At 41.1% G+C, this 27593-nt stretch overlaps 1 protein-coding gene across 1 annotated transcript in view; it reads right to left on the minus strand.

The window, feature by feature from the left end:
- The window catches only part of top3b (DNA topoisomerase III beta), a 73104-nt gene extending 47067 nt beyond the window's left edge, over positions 1 to 26037 (minus strand). Inside the window, exons 1-6 of the mRNA XM_060844078.1 lie at positions 25905 to 26037; positions 16794 to 16925; positions 16262 to 16368; positions 15632 to 15706; positions 7185 to 7381; positions 3019 to 3175 (exon numbers count right to left, since the gene is read on the minus strand). Of these exons, the coding sequence (XP_060700061.1) occupies positions 3019 to 3175; positions 7185 to 7381; positions 15632 to 15706; positions 16262 to 16368; positions 16794 to 16925; positions 25905 to 25974 (738 nt within the window). The 5' untranslated portion in view covers positions 25975 to 26037. The remainder of the gene's footprint in view (positions 1 to 3018; positions 3176 to 7184; positions 7382 to 15631; positions 15707 to 16261; positions 16369 to 16793; positions 16926 to 25904) is intronic.
- Positions 26038 to 27593: the final 1556 nt, after the last annotated feature.

The following is a 27593-nucleotide window of genomic DNA, read 5'->3' on the forward strand; positions in this document are numbered from 1 at the left end:
AGGAGTTATACAGTTAATGTTAAGGTCTTGGGGAGTATTGCAGAACAAAGAGACCTGGGGTGTAGTTTCATAGCTCCTTGAAAGTAAAGTTGCAGGTAGACAGGGTGGTGAAGAAGGTAGATAAGCAAGGAGCCGTCATTTGACTACCTTGGATTCCAGCATCTGCAGTTTTTTGTCTGTGACCAGAGTGGTGAAGAAGGCATTTGGCATGCTTCCCTACATTGGTCAGAGCATTGAGTAAAGGAGTTGGGATGTCATGTTGCAGCTGTATAGGACATTGATGAGGCCACTTTTAGATTACTGCATTTAATTCTGGACGCCCTTCTTTAGGAAAGATGTTGTTAGACAGGCTGTTGTCTGGACTGGAGGGTTAGAGTTATAAGGAGAAGCTGAGGGGTGGTGTTATAGAGGTTTATAGGATCATGAGGAGTGTGTATCAGGTGAGTAACCAAGCTCTTTTTCCGAGGGTGGGGAAGTCCAAAACTTGAGGGCATAGGTAGAAGGTGAGAGAATACTGTATCCAGTTCTGGGTAACACACTTTAGGAAAAATGCAAGAGACCTTGAGAGGGCAATTTACCAGAATGGTCCTGAAGAAGGGAATTTTAGTTGTAAAGTTAGATTGGGGAAACTGAGATTGTGCTGGTTGGAGCAAAGGAGATTTAGAGTGAATTGAAATGTTGCACAGGATTATGACTGGGTTTGGATAAAGTTGGCAAGGAAAAGCTGCATTAGGTTATGGTGCCAAGGACTAGGGGACGCAGAAGTAAGATTTTGGGCAAGAAACGAAGGAGAAATGTGTGGAAGAACAACGCAACACATGGCAATGATCTGGAACTCACTACTCAGGAGTATGGTGGAAGCGGAATGGTGGAAAAGAAATTTGATCGCAACTTGAAGGAAGTAAACTTGGAAGATTACATTTAGATAGAGTAGTGAATGGATTGCTCAGCTGACAGACAGCAAAAATTGTAACTGACTCTGTTCTACTTGCTCTCTTTTGAATCTACAACTGCACTGTTAGAATCAAGGATAATCATGGTATTCTAATCAAATTTACCTTTTCCAAAGGATGGAGCTACTGTTCCCTCTACATTGCTTCATATAACTATCAGGTTTTCAAACCCTAAGTCTGACATGACTATTTCTTAAATACTTAATTACTTTTTAAGTAGGCTTACAGTCATAGTGTTTTCTTGTACCACAACACTACAGTATAGTTCTTTACTTACAAGTATCATTTTAAGGGAACATATAACTTGTTCCCCCAACTGTCACAGCTAGAAAGGAATGGCAACTGATACAACTAGATGCCTCCAATTTTTATCCAAAACTATTAAATCCCATTAGGCTGGAAGGAGTGCACAGAATGTCAGCATCACTGTGAAGCAGACCTGAACGACCATGAGGAAGTTGGCATTATTATGAAGCAGACTGAGACAGCTGACCTGTATGAGAAGGGTTGCAGTGACAGGAGATAAAATTCAGTGGCAGAGAGCCCCTTAACCCATTTCTACTTGTCTGAGCAGATGTGTAACATCACAGGAATCTACAGATCAGGTAGGTAATTGGTAAGAACAAACAGGAAATTCCTAGAAACTCAGCAGGTCTGGAGAGAAAGCAGAGTTAATGTTTGGGTCCAGTAACCTGTCTTCAAAAGAATTGGGTTGTCAAAGTCCACATAGGTATCAATAAAATAGCTAGGGCTAGGAAAGAGGTTCTGCTGAGGGATTACAGGCATCTCAGGGTTAAATTACAATGCAAAACCACAAAGGTTTTAATCTCCAGATGAGTCACTGAGCCACGTGCAAATTGGCATAGGGCAAATAAGATTAGAGAGATAAATGTGTGGCTGAAAGATTGGTAGAGGAGAAATGGGCTCTGATTCATGGAGTTGAAAATGTGTTGCTGGTTAACGCACAGCAGGTTAGGCAGCATCCAAGGAATAGGAAATTCGACGTTTCGGGCACAAGCCCTTCATCATGATTCATGGAGCACTGGCACTGGTACTGGGGAAAGAAAGCTGTTCTGATAGTATGGGCTTCATTTGAAATATGCTGCGGCATACTTCTGATGAATCGTATAATTAGTTCTACATAGGACTTTAAACTAATTAAGGGGTGGGGTCAACTGAAGAAAAGTTTTCAAAATTTCAAAAGATATGAGGAGCCAGATGTGACAGTTGTGAACAGGTGAACAATAACTCAAGTATTACAGGAAGGGGTAGAAAATATAAATCAAAGAAGGTAGAAATTAGAACCAGAGCAAGTAATTAAGGTAAAGAGTCAAAACTCTACTGAATGTGCACAGCATTTGAAACAAGATAGATGAGTTGACAGCACAAACAAAAATAAATTAATATAACTTGACAGCAATCACGAGGTTGCACTGTGACCAGGATTGGGGACTCAATATTCAAGCGTATTTGACGTTTCAGAAAAATAAGCAGAAAAGAAGGGTAAGTATGATAGCATTGTTAATGAAGAAAGGAATCAGTGGTGATTCATGATATAGGTACAATAGGTCATGAAGTGGAATTAGTTTGGGTGAAAATAAAGGATGGCAAAAAGAACGAACTCACAGGTGGGAGTCATCAATAGGTCCGTGAAGAACAGCTTTACTGTAGGATAATAATAAATCAGGAATAATGGAGGCATGTTAGAAGGTCACTGGAATTGTCATGGGTGATTTTAATCTGCAGTCCGTCTGGATAAATCAGATGGGCAAGAGTAACATGAGGGGTGAATTTGTGAGTGCATCAGGGTTGGCTTTTTGGAACAATATGCTGCATAACATACCTAGGAACAGGCTATTTTAGGTTGAGTCATGTGTAATGAGACAGGATTAAGATGAGATCTTGGAATTTAGAAGGTAGCAGTTACAATAAAAGTATCTTTAGTCTTAAATTGTTGATCTTAACTTTAACAAGATCAAGTTTGAACCACTCACTGTATTAATGTTACTTGACTTCTCTTTAAATTGATGAAGACTACTCGAGTTCATGAAATTTCAACACATACCTTTGCTTGCAAGACCCAGTAAGGCTCAGGTTTGAAAGATTGGATCTTGTCATGCCTCTCAACACAGAAACCGAGAGTGGGTGTCTGGCAGGGTCCAAATGAGATGAGGGAACTGTCCAAATTCCCATATTTTCCCTGGAAGTACTTGGTCTGAAACCTGAAAAAAACATGACATCAAAAGCAATCATTCTGCAATGGGAAATAATGGGTTTTCAGCACAGGGAGGCTTATTAGTCAATGAGTACACTCCACATATCAATAAGACAGAGCAACAAAGGGTTCTGGAGAAGCAACACTCTTCAAGCATTTTTTTTGTCATTTAGATCACTGTCTTTCATCAACACTTCAAGATAAAATGGAGCCTTCTCCCAAAGACCAAAAGTTTACTGTATCACAGTAAAGATAATAAATGATCAGTGCCTGGCTAAAAACTAATTCCCAGAGTGCACAATGAACAACAATAGGTTTTACAAGCAGACAATGAATAGCCAGAAGGCCATGAGCAGTGTGTGAAGGGTGCTTCAATTTGAAGAATTAGAATCCTTGAAGGGAAATTATCTATGTTACCAATTCTTCCACCAAGGAGAAAATGAACATTCAGACAGACAAAACTCCCAAGGGGCAAATTCAACTTAATACTGCAGACTGAAAAAAAAATAAACCAAACACAGCTTTAAAATCCCATGTACCATCAGTTAGAATTTGAAGAAATATAATTTCATCCAACTGCACCAAACAAATTACCAAGAACATTAGGCCTTTATAAAAGAGATGGTCAACTGTTAACTTCCAGGTCAGTCTTCAAACGATAATTTAACTGTGGTCAAGACATGACTAATAAATAGCTTCAGTAGCTTTTAATACCCATTGATGATCTTCTCAACGCCCATATGGGAGACTTTCAATGCTAAGATAGAATCTGGAAGCATCGGTGCTAAACCTGCACTGGGAATGAGTTACCAATTTCTACTGAATTTACAATAGAGGTTTTATCAACTTACTTCATAAGCACTTAACTGATGATCTACCATCTACCAACACTGACCCACTTTCCTTGAAGACATATCATTAAATTGCTAGCTGGGTAAGTCCTGTCACACCAGCAGGTCAGAACCAGCAGAAGCGGCAACAGTGGTATACATTCGCGAGGAAGTTGCCATGGAAATCCTCAACATTGGCTCCAAACTTCATGAAGCTCATGGCTTCAGCTTAAACACGAGCAAGAAAACCTCTTGCAGATTACCACATACTGGCCTCCCTTAGCCAATGAATCAGCACTCCTCCATGTTGAACAACACTTGATGAAAGCACTGAATGTACTTGGGCTGGGGGATTTGAATGCTCACTACCGAGAGTGGCTCGGCGGCAGCAATATTACACTGGCCAGGTCCTAAAGCAGGGATGACAGTGGAGGAACAATGGCGGATATTTCTGTGTATAATGCAGAAGTTGCAGGATCAGTTCATTCCAAAAAGGAAGAAAGATCCTAGGAGAAGGCATGGGTGGCCGTGGCTGACAAAGGAAGTTAAGAAACATATATAGTTAAAAGAGAAAAAGTATAACAAAGCAAAGATAAGTGGGAAAACGGAGGACTGGGAAGCTTTTAAAGAGCAACAGAGGATTACTATGAAGGAAATACGCAGAGAAAAAATGAGTTACGAAGGTAAACTGGCCAATAATATAAAGGAGGATGGTAAAAGTTTTTTTAGGTATGTGAGAGGCAAAAAAATGGTTAAGACGAAAATTGGGCCCTTGAAGACAGAAACAGGGGAATATATTACGGGGAACAAAGAAATGGCAAAAGAATTGAATTGGTACTTCAGATCTGTGTTCACTGGGAAGACACAAGCAATCTCCCTGAGGTAACAGTGGCTGAAGGACCTGAACTTAACGGAATTTATATTTACCAGGAATTGGTGTTGGAGAGACTGTAAGGTCTGAAGGTTGATAAGTCCCCAGGGCCAGATGGTTTACATCCCAGGATACTGAAGGAGGTGGCTCGAGAAATCGTGGATGCGTTGGTGACTATTTTCCAGAGCTCGATAGATTCAGGATCAGTTCCTGTGGATTGGAGAGTGGCTAATGTTATACCACTTTTCAAGAAAGATGGGAGAGAGAAAGCAGGAAATTATAGACCAGTTAGTCTGACCTCAGTGGTGGGAAAGATGCTGGAGACTATTATAAAGGATGAAATTATGACATATCTGGATAGTAGTAACAGGATAGGTCAGAGTCAGCATGGATTTATGAAGGGGAAATCATGCTTGACTAATCTTCTAGAATTCTTTGAGGATGTAACTCTGAAGATGGACGAGGGAGATCCAGTAGATGTAGTGTACCTGGATTTTCAGAAAGCTTTTGATAAAGTCCCACATAGGAAGTTAGTGAGCAAAATTAGGGCACATGGTATTGGGGGCAAAGTACTAACTTGGATTGAAAGTTGGTTGGCTGATAGGAAACAAAGAGTAGTGATAAACGGCTCCATTTCGGAATGTCAGGCAGTGATCAGTGGGGTACCGCAGGGATCAGTACTGCGTGAGTGAGCAGGACATTGCTGAGCAGGTATTGCTTGATATCACTGTTCATGATGCCTTCCGTCGCTTTACTGATGATCGAGAGTAGACTGATGGAATGATATTTGGGTGGAATAGATTTGTCCTGCTTTTTGTTTACAAGACATACCTGGACAATCTTCCACATTGTCAGGTAAATGCCAGTGTCATAACTGCACTGGATAAGCTTGGCTAGGTGTGCGGCAAATTCTGGAGCACAAGTCTTCAATATTGTTGCTGGAATGTTGTCATAGCCTTTGCAGTGTCTTCAACCATTACCTGATATCACGTGGAGTGAATTAAATTGGTTTAAGACTTGTATCTGAAATGCTGGAGATCACTGGAGGAAGTCAAGGTGGATCATCCACTTGACACTTCTGAGGTCAGGGGTAATCAATTCTTGACCTCATTACAGCCTCAGTTCAAACAAGGACAAAACATCTGAATTCCAGAGGCGGGCTGAGAGTGATAGTCCTTGACATCAAGGAGCACTCGCAAAACTGGAATCAACAGAAATCAGGAAAAATCTCTCCACTGGTTGGAGTCATACCTGGCTCATAGAAAGATGGTTGTGTTTGTTAATTGTCAGTCATCTAAGCTCCAGGACACATCAGCAGGAGTTCCTCAGGGTGATGTCCTAGGCCCAAACATCTTCAGCTGCTTCATCAATGACGTTTTGTCCATCATAAGGTCAGTGTGGGCATGTTCACTGAAGGTTAAACAATGTTCACTACCATTTGCGATTCCTCAGATACTAAAGCAGTCCATGTTCAAATGCAGCAAGAAGTGGATAATATCCAAGCTTGGGCTAAAGAGTGGCAAGTAATATTGGGACCACACAAATGCCCAATAATGACAATTCCATTAATTGATAATTTAACCACTGCCTCTTTACTTTCAATGGCCTTACCATCACTGAATTTCTTCCACTATTAACATCCTGTGGGTTATCGTCAACTGGATTCACTATACAAATACAGTAGCTAAGAGCAGGTCAGAAGTTAGGAATATTGCAGCAAGTAACTCATCTCCCGACTCCCCAAAGCCTGTCTGCCATCAACAAGGAGTGTGATGGAGCATTCCACATTTGCCTGGATGAGTACAGCTCCAACAACACTCAAGAAGTTTTACACCATTCAGGACAAAGCAGCCTGCTTGATTAGCGCTACATCCACAAGCATTCACTCCCTCTGCCATTGATGCTCAGTATCAGCAGCATGATGCACTGCAGAAATTCCGCAAAGATCCTTTGAAAGCATCTTCCAAACCCATGATCACTTCCATCTGGAGGACAAGGGCAGCAGATACATGGGAAATGCACCACCTGCAGTTCTCTTGCAAGCCACCCACAACCCGGACTTGAAAAAGCATTGCTGTTCCTTCACTTTTGCTGGGTCAAAATCCTGAAATTCTCTCCCTGACGTCATTGTGGGTCTAACTACAGCACATAAACCACAGCGGTTCAAGAAGACAGCTCACCACTGCCTTCTTGTGAGCAATCAAGGGTGGGGAAATAAATGCTGGCCAGCCAGCAACGCCCACATCTCTCAAGTGAATAAAAATAATACGGCAATCAGCGTTAATAGATAACGTATGCATATACACTTGCCGTACCTCGTGAAAGCACATCCTACTCGCAAGTCTAGCTCTTGACGTGCATCCACTGATAGTGCCTCATTCCGATTCGGCTCACCCAACTGATTCATGGCATTATTAATGTCAGTATCTGTTATGGCACTGAACTTTGCACGATAAATCATCCTCTCATTCCCACGAGCAATGTTCATAACAGGTCGAACAGCATCAATTACCTGAATGAGTACAAAAAACACAGAACAGTACAGTATTCTGATTGTAAAGTTTAACTGGTGTATAAAAATGAATCTAATCAAACATCTAGCGATAGCATCTTTGGTATTGTGGCCGTAAGGGATTGGTAGGCAGTTGGTCAGTCTCTGAAGATGTGGGTAAGGCTTGTATTGATTATAGGAGAAAGTGAGGACTGCAGATGCTGGAGATCAAAGCTGAAAATGTGTTGCTGGAAAAGTGCAGCAGGTCAGGCAGCATCAAATGAGCAGGAGAATCACCGTTTTGGTCATGAGAAGGGCTCATGCCTGAAACGTCGATTCTCCTGCTCCTTGGATGCTGCCTGACCTGCTGCACTTTTCCAGCAACACATTTTCAGCTTGTATTGATTATACTCACATGTTCTACTTTGGAAACTGAATAATTCGTACAACTCTGGTCTGTGATTCTAATGCAGATTACTGGAAAAAAAGTGTCAAATTACATTTAAATTTGAAGTCTTTCACTATACAGGAAGTCTGTTGGTATACTTTTGAATCAATTTACAGGAGGCTATTTTATCAAACAGAGGTTGAAAGATTGATTGGACAGAGTTCAGGCAGATACTTTTCTGGTTAGAGCTTTATTTCAACTTACATATTACTAAACTCCAACAAACTGATGGTTTGTTCCACATGTACACATATATGGAGAACAAATGAACACTTAATTAACATAATCACTCACCTGTTCCAACTTCCATTTGGTCTTGGGCATCCCTGCCAAACTAAACTAGATGATAACACCTAACAGCAAGGGACTAAAGACACTGAGGTGGGCCTACTAGATTTGTAACGTAATTCTGAGATATTTTCTTTCAGATGTAGAGATATATACATACGATCTAATTGTCATGACAGAAACCTGGCTGCAGAATGACCAGGACTGGAACTGAATATTCAAGGATAATCAACATTTTGGAAGGACAGACAAGAAGGAAAAGGAGATGTAATTCTGCTTGTAATTAGAGATAGGATTAATAAATCAGTAAGGGATGATGTCAGAGCAGAAGAACAATGTTTGGATGGAACTAAGAAACAGCAATAGGCAGCAGAAATTGATTGAAGCTTTCTATAGGCTCTCCAAATAGTACTGGCTGAGAGGGGCATGGTATTAATTCGGAGATAAGAGAAGAAAAGTATGGGCATTACTGTTATGAGTTACTTCATATCGCATTTAGATTAACTGAGCACTACAGCTAAGGAGGACAAGTTTCTGGAGTGTTATGGGTAGTTTTCTAGCAGCCAACTAGAGGACATGATATTTTAGATCTAATTTTTGTTTTTAATATTAATTCATGGGATGAGGGTGGCACTGTTAGGCCAGCGTTTGTTGCACATCCTTAAAAATATCCTTAACTGAAAGACTAGGCCATTTCAGAGGATAGTTAAGAGTTAGTCACATGTATTCCAGATCAGGTAAGAACAACAGCTTTCCTTCCCTAAAGGAGATTAATGAACCTGACAATCAATGATGGTTTCATGATCACCATTAGATTTTTAATTCCAGGTTTTATTCAGCTCAAATTCCACCATCTACTGTCCCCAGGATGTTATCGATTACTTGGATTACCTGTCCCATGACAATACATTGCACCATTACCTCATTACATAATGAAAAAAGGTTAATTAACAATCTTGTTGTAAAATAACCTTTGGAGATAAGTAACCAAAATATGACAAAATTTTACATTATATTTGGCAATGAAGTGATTCAATTTGAATCACTTGAGCAGCATGGTGGCTAGCACTGATGTCTCACAGTGCCAGAGACCAGAGTTCAATTCCCGCCTCAGGCGACTGACTGTGTGGAGTTTGCACATTCTCCCCGTGTCTGTGTGGGTTTCCTCCGGGTGCTCCGGTTTCCTCCCACAGTCCAAAGATGTGCAGGTTAGGTGAATTGGCCATGCTAAATTGCCCGTAGTGTTAGGTGAACGGGTAAGTGTAGGGATATGGGTGGGTTGCGCTTTGGCGGGTCGGTGTGGACTTGTTGGGCCGAAGGGCCTGTTTCCACACTGTAGGTAATCTAAATATGAATAAGAGAAATTTGAATGCATGAGGTGGATTGGAAAAATACAACAAAAGGCATAACTGGACAGGGTAACAGGTAGACTTCAAAAAACTATGACATGACTTATAACAACTATATATTCCTATTAGGTGCAAAAACATCAGTCAACCATGGTTATTAAAGGAAGTTCAGGATCACACAAGGTTAAAAGAAATGGTCAAAGAATTGCCAGAAAATAACAGTAAATTGAAGGATTGGGAGGTTTTGAGAATACAGCAAAGCAGAACCAAGAAATCAATTAAAACAGGGAGAACAGACTATGAATGCATTCGAGCAAACAAATAAAAATGGACTTTTAAAGCTCCTATGGTTATGCAGAAAAGAAAATATTGGCTAAAGTGAACATAGGTCCATTACAGGTAGAGTCAGGAGAATTTATAATGGCGAAGACAGAAGTGACAAAGTTGTTAAATGATTACTTTGAGTCTGTTTCCATTGAGGAAAATACAAGAAATCTCCCAGAACTAGAAATCCAAGTGGCTAGGGAGAATGAGGATGTGAAGGAAATTAAGTATTAATAAGATGATTGTACTGGATAAATTAATGGAACTGCAAATTCCTACGATCTTATGTTCTAAGTCCCAGGCTGTTGAAGGATATGACTAGAGAAATTAATACAATGGTGATTATCTTCCTAGATTCCAAACCTTTTGGAATTATTTCTGTGGATTGAACAGTAACACAGCTTTCCCACTATTTAGGCAGGGAACTACAAACCTGTTAGTCTTACATCAGTAGTAGGGAGAATTCTAGAATCTATTACAAACGATGTGATAAAAAGACACTTGGACAATAATGATCTGATTGGGCAGAGAATTTGGCACTTTTTTGAAGATGTTACTCACAAAATTGATAAGAGAGGGGGAACACATGGACTCAGCTTAACTAAATTTTTAGAAAGCTTTGATAAAGTCTCCCACAGGAGCCTGGTCAGAGACTTGGGATAGGTGGTGATGTACTGGCATAGATAAATGATTAGTTAACAGTACAAGACATTGGTTAGGCCACTTTTGGAATAGCGTGTATAATTCTGGTCTCCTTCCTATCAGAAGCATGTTGTGAAACTTGAAAGGGTTCAGAAAAGATTTACAAGGATGTTGCCAAGGTTGAAGGGTTTGAGCTATAGGGAGGGGCTGAATAGGCTGGGACTGTTTTCCCTGGGTTGGGAGAGTCCAGAACTAGAGTGAGTAAGTTTAGGCTAAGATGGGAAAAATTTAAAAGGGAACCTAAGGGGCAATTTTTTCATGCAGACGATGGTGTGTGTATGGAATGATCTGCCAGAGGAAGTGGTGGAGCTGGTTCAATTACAACACTTAAAAGGCATCTGGATGGGTATATGAATAGGAAGGGTTTATAGGGATATGGTCAAGTGCTGGCAATTTGGACTAGATTAATTTAGGATGTCTGGTTGGCATGGATGAGTTAGACCAAAAGGTCTGTATCCGTGCTGTACAACTCTATGACTCTATAACAGACAGAAAACAGAACGGGAATAAATAGGTCATTTACAGCTTTGATAGGCTGTGGCTAGTGGGATACCATGAAGCTCAGTACTTGGGCCCTGGTTGTTCAGGAGGATTTGAACAGGTTTCACGAATATGGCAATAGAATATAATGTGGAAAAATGAGGAAAAAGTGTAGATGTATTAAGGTACTTTGGTGTCCTTGTCAATAAATCACTAAAGGCTGTGCCTCGAGAAGTTAGTCATACCAGACTGCTTTGATCCTTTGCAATTCGTCTACCATCACAACAAGTCCACAGCAGGTGCCAGCTCCTGGGCCTTTCACTCATCCCTGGAATGTCCAGATAACAAAAATGCCTATGCAAAAGCGAGGACTGCCAATGCTGGAGATTAGAGTTGAAAGCATGTCAGCAGGTCAGGCAGCATCGGAGGAGCAGGAGAGTCCACGTTTCGGGCAAAAGCCCTTCATCAGGAACAAGAATGCCTATGTCAACCATTATTTCAAACAGATTCATCTCTAAACTCCGGGATCTAGGTCTCTGCTCCCTGGATTCTCGAATTTCTGACCAACAGACTGCAGTAAGGAGGGGTGACGACAGCTCCTCGATGATAATCCTCAATCCCGGTGCCCCACAAGGCTGTGTATTCAGCCCCTACCATACTTTTTATACACTTCTAACTGTATGGTCAAATTCTGCCCCCAACTCCATTTACAAGTTTGCTATCGACATCACTTTGCATGTCAGATCTCAAACAAAGAGACAGAGTACATGAAAGAGGCCAAGTGCTTAGTGGCATGGTGTAAAGACAGCAAACTGTCTATCATCGTCAGCAAAACAAAGGAGCTGATTATTGACTTTAGGAAGTGGAGTGGAAGACATGCCTATGTCTGCAACAATAGTGCTGAGGTCGAGAGCGTCATATTCCTGGGAGTGATGATCACCAGCAATCTGTCCAGGTCCACCCATGTCAACATGACAGTCAAGAAAGTACAATAACACTTCTACTTCCTCAGAAATTTAAAAAAATTTGGCTTGTCCACAAAGACTCTTATAACTTTTATAGATGCACCATAGAAGGCATCTTTTCTAGATGCTTTACAGTGTGCTATGGCAACTGCTCTTCTGCAAGAAACTACAGAGTTATGAACACAGCCCAATCCATCATGTAAACCGGCCTTTCATCCATTGTCTCCATCTATACTTCCGGCTGCCTTGGAAAAGTAACCAACATAATCAAAGACACCTCCAAATCTGATTAAACTCTCTTCCACCTTCTTCCATTGGGCAGAAGATGTAAACGTTTGAATACATGTATGAACATATTCAAGAACAACCTCCTCTCCACTTTATCAAACGTTTGAATGGAGCTTTTAAACTTTCATGTTGACCTCTCGCTCTCTGCACCTTCTCTGTCGCTGTAACACGGTATTCTGCACTCTGTTCTGCTATCCTGATGCACTTTGTATGGTACTATCTGCCTGTATAACACATAAAACAACTCTTTTCACTATATCGGGGTCCATGTGACAATAACTCAAACAAACTCATAACATGCAGGTGCAGCAAGTTATCAGAAAGGCTATGGGAGTGGCAGTCTTTATTGCAAGAGGATTTGAGAACAGCTGTGAAGACTCACTTCAATTGTATCGAAGCTTGGTTAAACTGTACCTGGGTAGAGTTTTAGTCTCGTTATCTCAAGGCAGACGTCATTGCCACAGAGGGAGTGTAACAAAGGTTCACCAAAAATGTTCCCAGGGTGGCCAGACTATCCTATTAAGAGAGAGATTAGATAAACTGGGCCTATATTCTTTGGAGTTTTGAAAAATGACAGGTGATGTCATTGAAACCTACAATATACTTAAATGGGATAAGAGGTAGATGAGATAAGATGTTTCACTAAGTTGACAATTCTAGAGCCATGGGGCACATTATAAAAATAAGAAGAATGACAATTTGTTTAAAATCTAGGAGTTTTTTTTATTCAGAGAGTTGTGAACCTTTGAAATTCTCTACCGTAAAGATTTGCATAAGTTCAATCTTTGACTATGTTTAAGGTAGAGGTTGATAGATTTTGGCTTATCAAAGGCAAACAGGGTAATTGGAATGGGGTGAGGTGTTCAATCAGCCATGATCATACTGATGACAGGACAGCTTGACAGGTTGATTGGTCTACTCCTTTTCTATGTTGCTGTATCACAAACAGGAACCAGAGTTTCTGAGCTTCCAGGACAGAAATGTCTCATACTGTTAGCTTATAGTTACAGGAATCATGTTTAATGTGCCCATTTTTACCACATATTTTGGGCCAGTCATTGCCACAATGGATCAATTCCAATCTATACCAGCAGCTATTCAATGTAATACAACAATACCAAGTGGCATATTTTCCTTAACATTAATCAGAGCCAGCGCATGTTCAGAGGTTTCAAATTACGAGGACAGCAGCAGAAGGGTGCTTTTCGAAATGGAGGAATGTGACTAGTAGTATTTCTGGAACCTCTGCTGTTCGCATTCTACACAAATGATTTAGAGGAAAACTTAGCTGGTTTCATTAACAAGTTTGGAGATGATACAAAGATTAGTGGAGTTGCAGATAGTGAGGAGGATTGTCAGAAGATACAGCAGGATATAGATCAGGTGGAGGGATGGACAGAAAAATGACACATGGAGTTTAATCCAGACAAATGTGAGGTAATGCATCTTGTAACGTCAAGTGCAGGTGGAAATTAGACAATGAATGGTAAAACCTTAATGAGTATTGATATGCAGAAGGATCTGCGTGTATAGGTCCACAGATCACTCAATGTGGCAGCGCAGGTAGATAAAGTAGTAAAAAAGGCTTTGGCATGCTTGCCTTCATTGGAAGGTGCACGGAGTATAAGGATAGACAAGTTATGCTGTAGCTTTATAGAACTTTAGTTGGGCCACACTTGGAATATTGCATACACTTCTGGTCACCACACTACCAGAAGGGTACAGATGCTTTGGAGAGGTATAGAAAGGTTTATCAGGATGTGACTAGTATGGGGGATTTTAGCTATGAAGAAAGATTGGATAGACTGGGTTTGTCTTCTGGAACGCAGGAGGTTGACTGGTGATCTGACAAAGGTTTATAAAATTACAATTGGCATGGATAGAGTGGAAAGTAGGAGACTTTTTCCCCAAGGTGGAAGGGTCACATTACGAGGGGACACAGGTTTGGGGGTGGCGGCAGAGTTTAAAACAGATGTGCGAGGCAGGTTTTACCACACATAGGGTGGTTACTATCTGCAACACATTGCCATAGGAGACAGTGGAAGCAGACACAACAGCAGCATTCAAGAAGCACCTAGATGAATACACGAATAGGAAGGGAATAGAGGGATACAGATCCCGTAAATAAAGGCAAGTTCAGTATGGAAGGGCAAAACGTGGTGACGCAGGCTTAGAGAGCTGAAAAGCCTTTTCCTGTGCTAAACTGTTCTTTGTTCTATATATTCCAGGCTTCAGGTACAACTATCATATTTGAATAATAAGAGCAAAGAGAAAGAATCAGACTTTACAGGTCTGTATGGCAGATTGCAGTGCCATGCTATGACAACTAGCATTTATGTAACTACCACGATAGAAGGCAATTATAGACAGAACCTCAGCAAGTCTGGCAGCATTATGGAGAGAAAACAGAATTAACATTTTGAGTTCTGAGACCCTTCTGTGCACTGAAAGAATGTTTCTGGTTCTGATCAGTATTGATAAAAGCATTGACATTATAACTCAAAGTCTAAAGAGTTTAAAGTCTATGGAATAATGTTGCATGCCTGCATCAAGAATTACAAGGTATTAGTGAAGTCAAAATTATATAGGTTCTCAGCATATACCTTTACTAAAATCAAAACCATCATCGATTTTCAAAATTTTAATGTGATTTTACACATTCAAATCAAAGCAGTAACTGCCCTAAATTATGTACTTGTGTGGACAAACTTCAGCTTTTTATCACTACACTTTCAAAGGATGACATTTCAGTTTTAGAATAGACAAACATAACGGAAGAATCTTCCATCGCTCAACTAACAACAATTTGCATTAATATAGTACTTTAAATGCAATAATACATATGAAAGTGCTTCAGAGAGCAATATTAAATGAGTATGACATAGAACCTAATAAGGGTATACGTCAAATGAAGTTTGTTTAAAAAGATATATTTTAAGAAATATTTTGAAGAAAGGAAGTAGAGATAGAGTACAGGGAACTTGGAGCTGAGGCAACTGATAATGCAGCTATGAGTGGTGGCGTAATTATAATTTGGAATGCACAAGTAGGCAAAATTAAAGGAATTAGATATCTCAGAGGTTTGCAGGGCTCCAAGAGATGACTGAGTTATGGAGAGGGAAGGCCATGGAGGGTTCTGAATGTTAATAAAGAATATCACAAACACACTTTTCCAGAGAGTTTGCTATTTTTCTTAAGCTACCCAATTATTGAATACTCACACCTAAACGACACGATGGGACAAGATTCATCCTGTAATGAGTAACGGATGTAATTTGCTATCTTTGTCCAATTCTCACTTTTGGTTCCAAATTAAAAGCTTCTGTTTTGAACTTAGATGTTGATTATCTAGAGCTTAGAAATACTAGGAAAATGACATAGCAATAGAACTTGATTATATAGAGCCCCAGAATAAAAACCACCTTACCTCAAAGCAGATGTTTTCACCTTCTTTGTCACAATCCAGCCACAGCACAATGTAGTCAATGCCTCGCCCTTCTACCTGCTCAAAACAGACAAATGTATGAAGGAATGTCATCAAGCACTCAAAAACTCTCAGCAATATTTGATTAATGTTGAATTTAACAAAATCCTACAGATTCTTGAAACATGGAAAGAAACTGAAACTGTTAGTGAAACTCAGCAAATTGAACCTTATTAATTATATTTGATTTTAAACTTTGAAGTTGTTTTCCTATACATATATACTGCCAAACCCGCTGCACTGTTTTTATATGTGATATATATTATTTGACACATTATCATTATTTCAGTGAACTTTGCTGAAAGTCACAGTGCTGTAATGCTTCGATAAATGGTAACTAATTAGTAGAGTGAGTGACCCTATCATACTGAATAAGTAGCAACTCCATAATTAGTCAGTAAACAAACTTACATACAGCTTCATAATAAGCAACCAGAACCTGTTAAAAATTAATCACAGTTATGCGCACTCCAGTATACTACTTATCCATACTTAATCAATTGAGCTTGGAGGTGGAATATACAATGTCAGTAAGAACATGACCACTTCGCCTGAGGGTCTCAATTTTCGTACCTGTAAGAACTTCACCATGTTGAGTTTGGGGTTAGCTTCTTTCTTTTCAGTTGGAGCTTTGCTGAAAAGCTCTGCTGGATCAACTTTATCCCAGTTGTTATATTTACCTGAAAATAAACATGAAGACATGATCTAGATTGCTTCATCCATAACAATCAATGTCAAATACTCCTACTATCACAGAACACTGAACACAACGATGGCAATAAAACAAGAAAAGCCATCCACATTATCCAAGTCCGGTTCCAGAAACCAATCTAAGAACGTTCCACTTTAATGAGTGATAAGACTTCAATATGGATGTGGACCAATGATGAAGCTATGAAGGAATTGCGAACAATCACATTCTCAAAATGCATGATTTTCAAACAAAGCAGATGGAGGAATATTCATTTGTGGAATGTACTTGTCAAGCTAATTACTTATTGTACTGCAGTACTCAATATTCCAAAACATTAAACAAGAAATTTTCATTCTCTTTTATTCCCCCTCTTCCCTCACAAATAGAGAGCCACAACAAGATCCATATTACCGATGAAATCCAAGGTCATCACATGGCCACAGACAGATGTCACCTTAAATCGAACATTCTGCCCCAGAAAAGTTCCAGTGTACTCATGTACTGAGCATACGCCATTTAACCCTTTCCGGGAGTTGAAGTTACCTGTATTAAAGGTAAATGAAAATAAAGCTCAATGAACAGCGAATTTCAGAGCTGCTGAGGCCAAATACAGACTTCACACACCCACTGTCAGTCAGCTTTTCAAATTTTGCTTTCAAATCCAATCATTCAACACTTTTTTTCAGGACTGTTTCACTGTGAAACCCACTCCAAAGTGTAATGTGCTTTGGAGTGCTTATGGATTGCTCTCACGTCGACAAGAGGCAAGAGCGTTAGCCATGATACACCTGTGGAGCAGGTGGGACTTGAAGCCGGTCCTCCTGGCCCAGATATAGGTACACTATCACTGCACCATGTGTTTTCCTCATAGCCAGGAAAGATATTTTCTAACCAACCTGTTGAGAGATGTTATTAGGCGCTCTGGAGCAATTGGGACTTTAACCAGGTCAATTGACTCAGAGGTATGGTCACTACACTGTGCCACAATAGCCTTAATAGCCAGGAAGGAATTAAGTAGCTTGAATAAGGTCTAACTTATGGAAACATCAATAATGGCCATTGAAATCTTAAGCCTTATAGCTTTTATCCCTACACATATCTACTGCTAAACAAGCACATCCCCCTACGCTCCCAGATTAACGAATTCAACATGCAGCGAGACATGGAGCATTTCTTCCACCGCCTTTGCCTCCGCACCTACTTCTTCAACCAGGACTCCTGCCCACCCTCTGACGACCCCTTCTCCCACCTCCAACACACCCCATCCACCTGGACACCCCATGCTGGCCTCTTACCCACCCTCGATCTCTTCATAGCCAACTGCCGCTATGACATTGACCGTTCAACCTGACCACCCCTTTCATCCACTCCAACCTCTCACCCTCACAACGTGCAGCCCTCCACTCCCTCCGCTCCAACCCCAACCTCACCATCAAACCGGCAGACAAGGGAGGCGCGGTGGTAGTTTGGCGCACCGATCTTTATATTGCTGAGACTAAATGCCAGCTCGTGGACACCTCCTCCTACTGCCCCCTTGCCCATAACCCCACCTCCCATCTCCCAGACCAACCATAACCTCATCACCTCAGGGGAACTCCCATCCACCACCTCCAACCTCATAGTCCCATAACCCCGCACTGCCCGTTTCTATTTCCTGCCCAAAATCCACAAACCTGACTGCCCCGGCCGACCCATTGTCTCAGCCTGCTCCTGCCCCACCAAACTCATTTCTGCATACCTTGACACGGTCCTGTCCCCCTTAGTCCAAGAACTCCCCACCTACGTTCGGACACCACTCATGCCCTCCATCTCCTCCATGATTTTCACTTCCGCAACCCCAATGCCTTATCTTCACCATGGACATCCAGTCCCTATACACCTCCATCCCCATCACGAAGGCCTCAAAGCCCTCCGCTTCTTCCTTTCCCGCCGAACCAACCAGTTCGCTTCCACTGACACCCTCCTTCGACTGACTGAACTGGTCCTCACTCTGAACAACTTCTCTTTCCATTCCTCCCACTTCCTCCAAACCAAAGGAGTAGCCGTGGGCACCCTCATGGGCCCCAGCTATGCCTGCCTCTCCGTTGGATATGTGGAACAGTCCATCTTCCGCAGCTACACTGGCACCACCCCCCACCTTTTCCTCCACTACATCGATGACTGTATTGGCACTACCTCGTGCTCCAACAAGGAGGTTGAACAGTTCATCCACTTTACTGACACCTTCCACCCCGATCTCAAATTTACCTGGACCGTCTCAGACTCCTCCCTCCCCTTCCTAGACCTCTCCATTTCTATCTCGGACGACCGACTCAACACGGACATTTACTATAAACCGACTGACTCCCACAGCTATCTAGATTCCACCTCCTCCCACCCTGCTCCCTGTAAAAACGCCATCCCATATTCCCAATTCCTTCACCTTCGCCGCATCTGCTCCCAGGAGGACCAATTCCAATACCGAACAACCCAGATGGCCTCTTTCTTCAAAGACCACAATTTCCCCTCAGATGTGGTTGACAATGCTCTCCACCGCATCTCCTCCACTTCCCGCTCCTCTGCCCTTGAACCCCGCCCCTCCAAACACCACCAGGACAGAACCCCAATATTCCTCACCTACCACCCCACAAACCTCTAGATACATCGTATCATCCTTCGTCATTTTTGCCACCTCCAAACAGACCCCACCACCAAGGATATAGTTCCCTCCCCACCCCTATCAGCGTTCTGGAAAGACCACTCCCTCCGCGACTCCCTCATCAGATCCACACCCCCCTCCAATCCAACCTCCACTCCCGGCACCTTCCCCTGCAACCACAAGAAATGCAAAACTTACACCCACACCTCCCTCCAAAGCCCCAAAGGATCCTTCCATACCTGTCAGAAATTCACCTGCACCTCCACACACATCATTTACTGCATCCGCTGCACCTGATGTGGCCTCCTATACATTGGGGAGACAGGCCACCTACTTGCGGAACATTTCTGAGAACACCTCTGGGACACCCGCACCAACCAACCCAATTGTCCCGTGGCTGAACACTTTAACTCCTCCTCCCACTCTGCCAAGGACATGCAGGTCCTTGGCCTCCTCCATCGCCAGACCATGGCAACACGACGCCTGGAGGTAAAGCGCCTCATCTTCCGCCTAGGAACTCTCCAACCACAAGGGATGAATGCAGATTTCTCCAGCTTTCTCCTAGCTAAACAACCACAGCATCAATAAAACTTCTGCACTTCCTAGGGAACAAAGCATTCTTTTCCCTTCAGTTCAATTTTCAGAAATGAATGGGAGATGAAAAATTAATTTAATATTTCACAGGACAAACCTTTTCATTTGCAATCTCACCTGACAGATGCAAAGCATCATAACCACCTCTGCACTTATGGAAGCCTTAGCTGTAGTCCCAAAAGCTCATTGATACCTTAAAAAGCATCCAACAACTACAATGAATTACAACTGAGATTATTCAAGAGACATAGATGATCTAAATAGTGTATATAGTAACTAAAATATACTTACGTAAATGATAAATGAGCCATTCACCAATTTAATATGTAGGCAAAATTCCTTATATAAAAACATGAAGAACAAACAGCACTTTCAGTAGAATCTTTTGCAAATCCACAGTATTCTCTGGTACCTGCAGAGTCTATACTATGAGTATAACCATGTCTTTCTTCAAGGTAAGAATTTTATATTATCAGGGTGATTTCTATATATACTCATAACATGTTACAAGGAGGAGTCCGTTTAGTCTATCATGCCTATGCCAGATCTGAGTTTTAATCATATATATTGTCAAAATTATAAAGTGACTTTATATGTCACTGTACTGCTACTGGAGAACGTGACAATGTCACTGGATTAGTAATTCAGAGACCTAGATAAATGTGACTTAACAAGGAATAGCAAAAACAATAGGAAATGAGGAAATAACTGGATTGCATAAATGATCTAGTAGATTTATTTAAAACGTTTGGCTGTACTTCTGAGATTGTCAGGTTTTTAATCAGGAAGGAAATCAAAAGTCATGGGGGATAAGGCAGCGGAGTTAATGATTATCAGATCAGCCATGATCTAATTGACTAGTGGTGCAGATCTGATTGGCTGAATGGCCTGCTTCTGCTTCCACATCTTTTAGTTTTATAGTTTACCTGATGGGACGATAAGATGTTGGGTGAAGTAAGGGATAAGGCTGCAGAATGACTAGCCATAATCTTCCAACCTAAACTCCAAAAGGACAGACATGGCTGGTGGACGGGCTGAGACGTTATAGATGAAGCTTAATGGAGAGAAGTGTGAAGTGAGACATATTGGTAGGAAGACTGAGGAAAGGTAATATAGATTAAAGGACATAACTCTTAAGAGGTACAGGAACAAGAACACATGGCACTATCCGTGCACAAATTGTTACAGGTGACAGGCAGGGTGAAAAGGTGGATAAAGAAAGGTCCATAAGATTCTAGGTTTGTTAGAAAATAAAGCAAAGGAGCCCTGATAAACTTTTATAAGATACCAGTTTGGTGTCAACGGGCATATCGTGCCCATTTCTGGGCATCATACTTTAGAAAGCATGTAAAGACTTAAGAGACTACAGAAAGTATTTACAAGAATGAAATTCTTATCTCTGGAACCAATTATGAGAATGGATTGAAGAAACTAAGGTTTCAGAAACTGCTTCCTCTTCCCCTTCCACTGTCTAAAATATACTTACAATTCTACTTCTGTTCGGTTCTGATGAAAGACCACTGACCTGAAACTTTAATTATGTTTTTCTCTGAAGATGCTGCTTGACCTGCTAAGCTTTTAAGGACTTTTTGGTCTTATTTCAGATTTCTAGAATCGCATTATTTTTCTTTTGAAGAAATGGAGATTGTTCTCCTTTAAGAGTAGACTGTTGAGCATAGATTTGATAGAGGTGTTCGCAATCATGAATAGAGAGAAACTGTCCTATTTGGTGAAGGGGTCAAGAACCAAAGGAAACAGACTGAATATAATTGGTAAAAGAATCAAAGATGATATGAAGATATTTTCTTATGCAGTCTGTAGAGTCGTAGAGGTGTACAGCACGGAAACAGACCCTTTGGTCCAAATTGTCCATGCTGACCACATATCCCAACCCAATCTAGTCCCACCTGCCAGCATCCAGCCCAAATACCTTCAACCCTTCCTATTCATATACCCATCCAGATGCCTTTTAAATGTTGTAATTGTACCAGCCTCCACCACTTCCTTTGGCAGCTCATTCCATCCACGTACCACCCTCTGCGTGAAAAAGTTGCCCCTTTGGTCTCTTTTATATCTTTCCCCTCTCACCCTAAACCCATGCCCTCTAGTACTGGACTCTCCCACCTCAGAGAAAAGATCTTGTCTATTTACTCTATCCGTGCTCTTGTGATTTTATAAACCTCTATAAGGTTACCTTTCAGCCTCCAATGCTCCAGGGAAATCAGCCCCAGCCTATTCAACTTCTCCCAATAGCTCAAATCCTCCAACCCTGGCAACATTCTTGTAAATCTTCTCTGAATCCTTTCAAGTTTCACAACATCCTTTCGCTAGGAAGGAGACCAGAATTGCACACAATATTCCAAAAGTAGCCGAACCAACGTCCTGTACAGCCTGTAGTAAAGATCTGGAATGACATTGAGAGGGTGATGAAGGCAGATTCAATTTGGATAAGCATATGAAGGTAAAATAAAATGAAGGGATACATGAAAAGAGTGGAGGTAGTGGAACCTAGCAGCAAACCATGATTTGACAGAAAACAAAAATAAGCAAACACTTGCCATTTGGGATAACTGTGAATGCACCAATCCTGCAGCTCCAACTGCCTTAAATTTAGTCTCATATTATTTTAAGTTTGCACATTTCATAGTTTTTCATTTAACAGGTTCAGAGAAAGTAAATTTTAACAACTAATTCTTTTCCAAGTGAAGCTGTTTGCACTCATCCAACCACACCGATTAACCACATTGTCCTAATGCCTTCTTTATTATGTTTCAAAGTTCATCATTTTTCCATTTTCAGTCACTTGATAGAGAATTTTTAATAATTGTTCACCTTTGATTGTACTTAGCTGATTTGCCTGTACACATTTTACCCAAAACTCTTATGTTTATCCTTTAAAGCCTTTAAAACAGTACTAATGTTTGGTAGTTTAAAATGACAATCGAGTTAATGTCTGATAATTAAGTTAATAAAAAAAGTTTGGACATCATCTGTATTCTCTCAGATGAGATTTGCAGAATACAGCTATATGGATGAATCACACTGTATGAATAATAAACATTCTATTCATCAAACATGAGAGCTTCAAATCCCAGCTTCAAAATATCTAGCAGGTCCTATTTGACCTCGGTTTCACCACAGTTGAAACCTGCGTTCACACTTGTCGTCTCTAGTCCAGATTCAGTAGAAGTTCCAAGAATAACACTTCCAAGGTTCAACTGCTGATATCCTGCCCCTCAACAAGTCTCACTGTTTAACATTTATTCACAAAATTGCTCATCTCTAATTGCCTAGAGGTCACATTGCCATGAGTTTAGGATCACAGGTAGGCCAGACCAAGTAAGTAGATATCCTTCCATAAACGCAATAGTGAGTCAGATGGATTTTTACAATAATCAATAGTAGTTATGTGGTTGACCTTAGGCTTGTTTTAATTCCAGATATTTTTCACTTGAGTTAAACTTAATTAACTGCCAAGGTGAGATTCAAGCCCATGTCTCTAGAACATTAGCCTGGAGTTCTGTATAAGTAATCCAGTTACATTACCACTGTGCTTGCACTTATTGCCACATTTATTGAACTGTTTCTATTTTTAAAACTGATGTTAAAATCTTCCATCTCAAAATCCTTCCACAGTACCAACCAGCCCTCTATTCTCTCCCTCAGCTTTCAATTTTTTGACTCCAGTTTTTTGTCCCTACCTTTGTCCCACAATATGTCCTAGAGACCTCCAACCATTTTGGCCATCCCAGCTGAAAATAGCTTCACCTCTTAACCTTCTCCTTGCTAAAAACTACCTTTGCTAACTTCCCATGTATGGCTCAGCATATGCCTTTATTCTCCACTAACATCTAGGTTATAAAGTCCTTAAGACCATTTCCATAGCTGAGTCCCCATCAATGCATGAATCCCACACCCTCCTCCCCAAGAAGAATGTTGGTCTTGAGAAAATAATAGTGAACTACCTTCTTGAAACTCTGTAGATACACTCCCAGTGCTGTGAAGGAGCAGAATCCAAGATTTTGACTTAGCATCAGAGAATTGCTGTACAGTTCAAGTCTGGATGGTGTATGACCTGAGGGGAACTTGCTGGTGGAGGTAGTTTCATGTATCTGCTACTCTTGTTCTTTTAGATGTTGTTGTATTGGATCTTTCAAATGGGACACATCGTGTTACTGTGTGCCAGTGGTGATAAAATTGAAGTTGAGATAATTTTACCATGCCACACGGCTTCCCTCTCTCATTAACGAGACATGACTGGTGGTGAATTACCCTGAGGGTCATCACGCCCCAAAGGGAGAGGTTGTGAAGGAGAGTTCTTCATGGTAACCTCAGCCAGTGTGGCAACTGAACCAAGTTGTTGGCATTATTCTGCATTGCAAGCCAACTGAGCTAACCGTCCAGCCGTGGTGGCTGGTGTGAGGCTGACGGGAGGTGGGACGGGCTTTAGGAGTAAGAAATAACAGAATAACCAATAATATTCTCATCACAGAATAACCAACCTCTGATCCACTACCATAGCCACAGTATTTATAGAGCTGAATTATATAGTTATGTTTCTGGTCAACATTGATCATAGGGAATTCAGTTATGACAACACTGAGGATCACCTCCAAGAGATTATTACATTTTTTTTCATGCTGGACAGACCTCTTATTTTTAATATTGTGGCATCAACTATTCCCTGTGGTAATGGATTCCACAGACTCACCACTTTTTAGGTGAAGAAATATCTCATCTCCATCTTAAATGTTCTACTCTGAATTCTCAGACTGCGACCCTTGGTTCTTGACATACCCACCAATGGGAAGATCCTTCCTGCATCTACCCTGTCTAATTCTTTTAGAATTTTATGTCTTTATGAGATACCCCCTCATTTATCTGAGCTCCAGCAAAAATAATCCTAACCTAGTCAATCTCTCCTCATATGTCAATCCCATCATTCCAGGAGTCAGCCTGGTAAACCTTCGCTGCACTCCCTCGAGAGCAAGAAAGTTTTCCTCAAAAGAAACCAAAACTACACAATATTCTAGGTGTGGCCTCACCAAATCCCTGTATTACTGCAACAACACATACCTGCTCCTGTGCTCAAAACGTCTTGCAATGAAGGCAAACTTACCATTTGCCTTCCTTACCATCTGCTGGACCTGAAGATAAACCAATGTTTACCTTCAGCGACTGGTGCACATGGACACCCAGGTGCCACTGCACACTCCCCTCTCCCAATTTACAACCACTCAGGTAGTAATCTGCCTTCTTGTTTTTGCTTTCAAAGTGAATAACCTCACATTTATCCAAGTTATACTGCATCTGCCATTGAATTGCCCACTGACCCAAACTATCCAGATTGTGCTGAAGGATCTTTGCATCCTTGTCACAGTTCACCCTCCTGCCCGATTTGGTATCATCTGCAAACTTTGAGATGTTACATCTTGTTCCCTTATCCAAATCATTAACATATATTGTGAATAGCTGGGGTCCCAGCACCAATGCCTCTGGCAACCCACTAGTTACTGCCTGCCAATTTGAAAAGGATCTACTAAATCCTACTCTTTGTTTCTTCTCTGTCAACCAGTTTTCTATCCTTCTCAATACACTTCCCCCAATCCCATGCGCTTTAATCCTACACAATCATCTCTCGTGCAGGACTTTGTCAAACATCTTGTCAACTCTATTATATACATCTTCATAGAATTCCTGTACTTCATGTACTTATCTAAATATCTTTTAAATGCTGCAACTGTGTTCACATCCACCACTTCTGGAAGTTTATTGCCCCTTGTGTCTTTTAAAAAAATCTTTCTCCTCTCATTTTAAAAATATGCCTTCAGCCTTGAAATTCCACACTCTTATGGAAAAGACGGCTGCTATTCACCTTAATCTATACCCCTCATGAATTTGTAAACCTCTATAAAGTCACCCCTTCTAAAATAGGACACGTGAAATTAAGAAAAATTCGCTCAAGTCTCAGAACCAAAACGTATTCTCGATAATCAAAGATAGATTTGAATCATCTCATTTGTTGTGCCTGAGTTGTAAACGCCACAATCAGACTACACTAATATAGGGTACAAATTTTACAAAGTGAATAGATGGTTTCCAACGCGCTTTAATGTGCCATCGTGGTACATCAAACTGCTTGAGAAATAAAAGGAAATCGCCAGCTTCACACTCGCAAATAGCCACCGAACCAATGCCTCAACTGGCCTCGGATCTGCCGCGAAAAAGCTGAGCTCGTAGGAGCTAGCCCACACATTCATTCGGGTTACAGCCGGTCCGGGATCACTTACCCCGCGACAGGATCTTGGCGATGGATTGAGCCAGAGACGGTTTCTCAGCCACCATCATCACCGTCTTCATGATGCCGGCCTCACACAGCACAGCCACCTCGCGCAGGCCGTCGGCATGACATCCACGCACGAGCCTTCCGGCGCTCCAGACTAGACTTCCGGTTCCGATTCCGGCCGGTTCCCATGGTGACCGCGGGGTCTGGCAGGTGATAGATTGCCTCTGCTCATTGCTGGCGGGGTACTGGGAGCTGCGGCCAAACCGAGGAACTCTTCCAAAGAACAAAAACGTAAATCATTGACTACATATTTTGACAATCGGTGAAACTGATGTCTTTATCTATCACTTTTTTAAAAAATGCTAAAGCCATGTTGTACATTAAAAAAAAATTAGAACCATTTTATGAAAAGAATGGATCTGAACAAGAGCATTTTGCACAAGCTTCTGCTTTGGTTGTTTTGACATCCTAGCAGCCCTATTCTGCCCATTTGTAAATGTGGTTTACAATATCATGATGACCAGATAATTTATTTGTATGTCGATAAAGGGTTAAATATTGGCCCTAGCACACATCAGCGAAATTTTCCTTCTGTTATGGACCATTCTAACTTTTATCGTTTTTTAGAGGCAAGTGAAAGGAGCTGCATTCCAGATGCATTCAATTGGTTAATCTACTAGGCTTTAAGTAAACACACTTTATTCTGACACCACAGTTAAAATACAAACAAAAAAGGCAAAACTTTAACTCTATTGAGATGCTTAACAAAATTATATTATTTAACTACTATTCATTAACTGATCCAATATAGCAGCATCCCATAAACATACCTTTGGCACATGCAAATTCAGCAAAACAGTTTTTCCTCAATTGTGTTCTTCTCTCGTCCAGGAGATGGAACACTGACAGCAGCAGAGAGACAGCTGTATCCAGCATCTTGCCGCAAACCCCAGCTTCAACAAAAACTAAAACTCTAGATGTGAGAGTCTGGCTCCACCCACTCTTGCTTTTTTGTGTACTTTTAAAAAAAACTAAAGCTATTTACTCTGCTTTCCATGAAGCAAAGACCTCAGTGCAAGGTTTACAACACCCCTCTTCAAAAGAAACAGGACACAACAATTCTCTCTTAAAGGCACAGTTTATCACACTATTTTTTCAAAATTGTGTGGGATCTTTCATATCCAGTTAAACAAGTAGATGGGACATCAATTTAACTTCTCATCCAGAGGACAACACCTTTAACATTGCAGCACTTCCTTAGTATTGCACCACAGTACCATCTTTGATGGTATTTGCCCAAAGTTGAAGCCTTAGAGTGGGATTGAAACACACAACCTTGTAATTCAGAGGCCAAGAGAGCTTAACTGAGTCACAGCTGAAAAATAGCATCTCTGATTTACTTCAGCAGGGGACTGTCAATGTCAATTGTATTTTTGAATCTCTGGTGCGTGACTTGGGACACACAGTCCCATAGCTCTGAAGCAAGTGTGCAACCCATTAAGCCAATGTACAATTTGTCATTGGTTTTTGTCTTATTATTGCTGTGACCGTAATCAATTTACTGAACACTGAGAGAAAGCAGGACTCCTCACAATACCAGATTATTTCAACAATCAGCACCCATGAGAATGCAGCCATATTGCCACATTTCAAAGTGTTTCTCTCTGAGATTAAGACTGTAGATTTTTCTCAA

This window comes from Hemiscyllium ocellatum, chromosome 24 (genome assembly GCF_020745735.1).
Source record: "Hemiscyllium ocellatum isolate sHemOce1 chromosome 24, sHemOce1.pat.X.cur, whole genome shotgun sequence".
Classification (NCBI taxonomy): domain Eukaryota; kingdom Metazoa; phylum Chordata; class Chondrichthyes; order Orectolobiformes; family Hemiscylliidae; genus Hemiscyllium; species Hemiscyllium ocellatum.